The 1,114-nt window shown below is 36.9% G+C and overlaps 1 protein-coding gene across 1 annotated transcript; it reads right to left on the bottom strand.

Annotated features, from left to right (window-relative positions):
• Window positions 1–311: 311 nt before the first annotated feature.
• Window positions 312–987, bottom strand: LOC124891492 (probable calcium-binding protein CML21; the record flags this gene model as incomplete). Its single annotated transcript, XM_047403222.1, has 2 exons — window positions 312–538; window positions 840–987. Coding segments are annotated over 2 exons (375 nt in total), but the record flags the coding sequence as incomplete, so codon positions are not given.
• Window positions 988–1,114: the final 127 nt, after the last annotated feature.

The raw sequence follows: 1,114 nt of genomic DNA, 5'->3' as shown, positions 1-1,114 counted from the left end.
AACTTTATGGATTTTAAATAAAATTTTTGTATGCAGTATGCGCTCACATAACTAAAAAGTAAAATGGCATTACATATGTACACACTACACAACATATTTGTTTTCAATACCTTAAACAAATGAAAAGTCAAAACTGAAAACTACAAAACAACTAAACAAGGGCAACTTCACAAGAATCCGAAGAACACACACACACACCTAGTAACTGGACAATGGAAATACTACACGTCCGACTAGAAGGAACCAAACTTAGACACTGCATCTTTAATACTACCTTCCCAGTGTATGAGTTATTTGTAACATCTGGGACTTTACTTGATGTATTCCCCTGATACAGTATGCAAAGCAGAAGGATCATCCTTCAGAAGATAGACAAGACAAAGCAGAACGATGAATTCGCTGAACTTGATTCCCATATCTTCGTTAATATCACACGGTTGAAATAGACTGTTGCTTTCTTCATCAGTAAAATTGATCTCTTTCTTACTGAAAGCGTGTTTCAACTCTTGCGGGTCTATTGCTCCATTACTGTCTTCATCTACAAACAACACAGATAATCATGGAATATAACTTTGCATTTTCGCAGGTTCTCATCGATTCCTGTGAATGAGAATTTTGCTCTGATTCATATCAAGCTCCGTCAACTTCAAAAGATATACTGCCTCAACCTCCACCTCCTCAAGTTTTAAATCATATTTCTTACTGATTGATGTTATAGCCTCCTCTGTCTCTTTCTTACACTCAGCTCTCAAATGCAATTTATGTTCAAAGAGAGAAAAACAGGTTAACAAACTGATGCATGGATTCCTGAATATATAATCATGGTGGATATTGGACACCAACTAGATCCTCAAGGCCCTTTGTCGCTTGTTCTTTTCCTTTATGTATTCTTTCCCATTCTATATGAAGAGGTCCAGCATGGAAAGTAAGAATTAAATTAGTGTTGGCCATCTGATGAACAGCACGCATGGGCATGGTGTTAGATCCCTGAACAAAGGCAACATTAGCGTTACAACATACATACAGATTCGTAGTTGATTAAGGATGAACTCTACTGACTGCTGGTGAGCTAGATTGATTGATGGTAACCCTAACGTCTAATCGAATATATGTA

Source organism: Capsicum annuum, unplaced genomic scaffold (assembly GCF_002878395.1).
Source record: "Capsicum annuum cultivar UCD-10X-F1 unplaced genomic scaffold, UCD10Xv1.1 ctg36243, whole genome shotgun sequence".
NCBI lineage: Eukaryota > Viridiplantae > Streptophyta > Magnoliopsida > Solanales > Solanaceae > Capsicum > Capsicum annuum.
The sequence above is the reverse complement of the archived record's forward strand: the minus strand, read 5'-3'. Positions and strand labels throughout refer to the sequence as shown.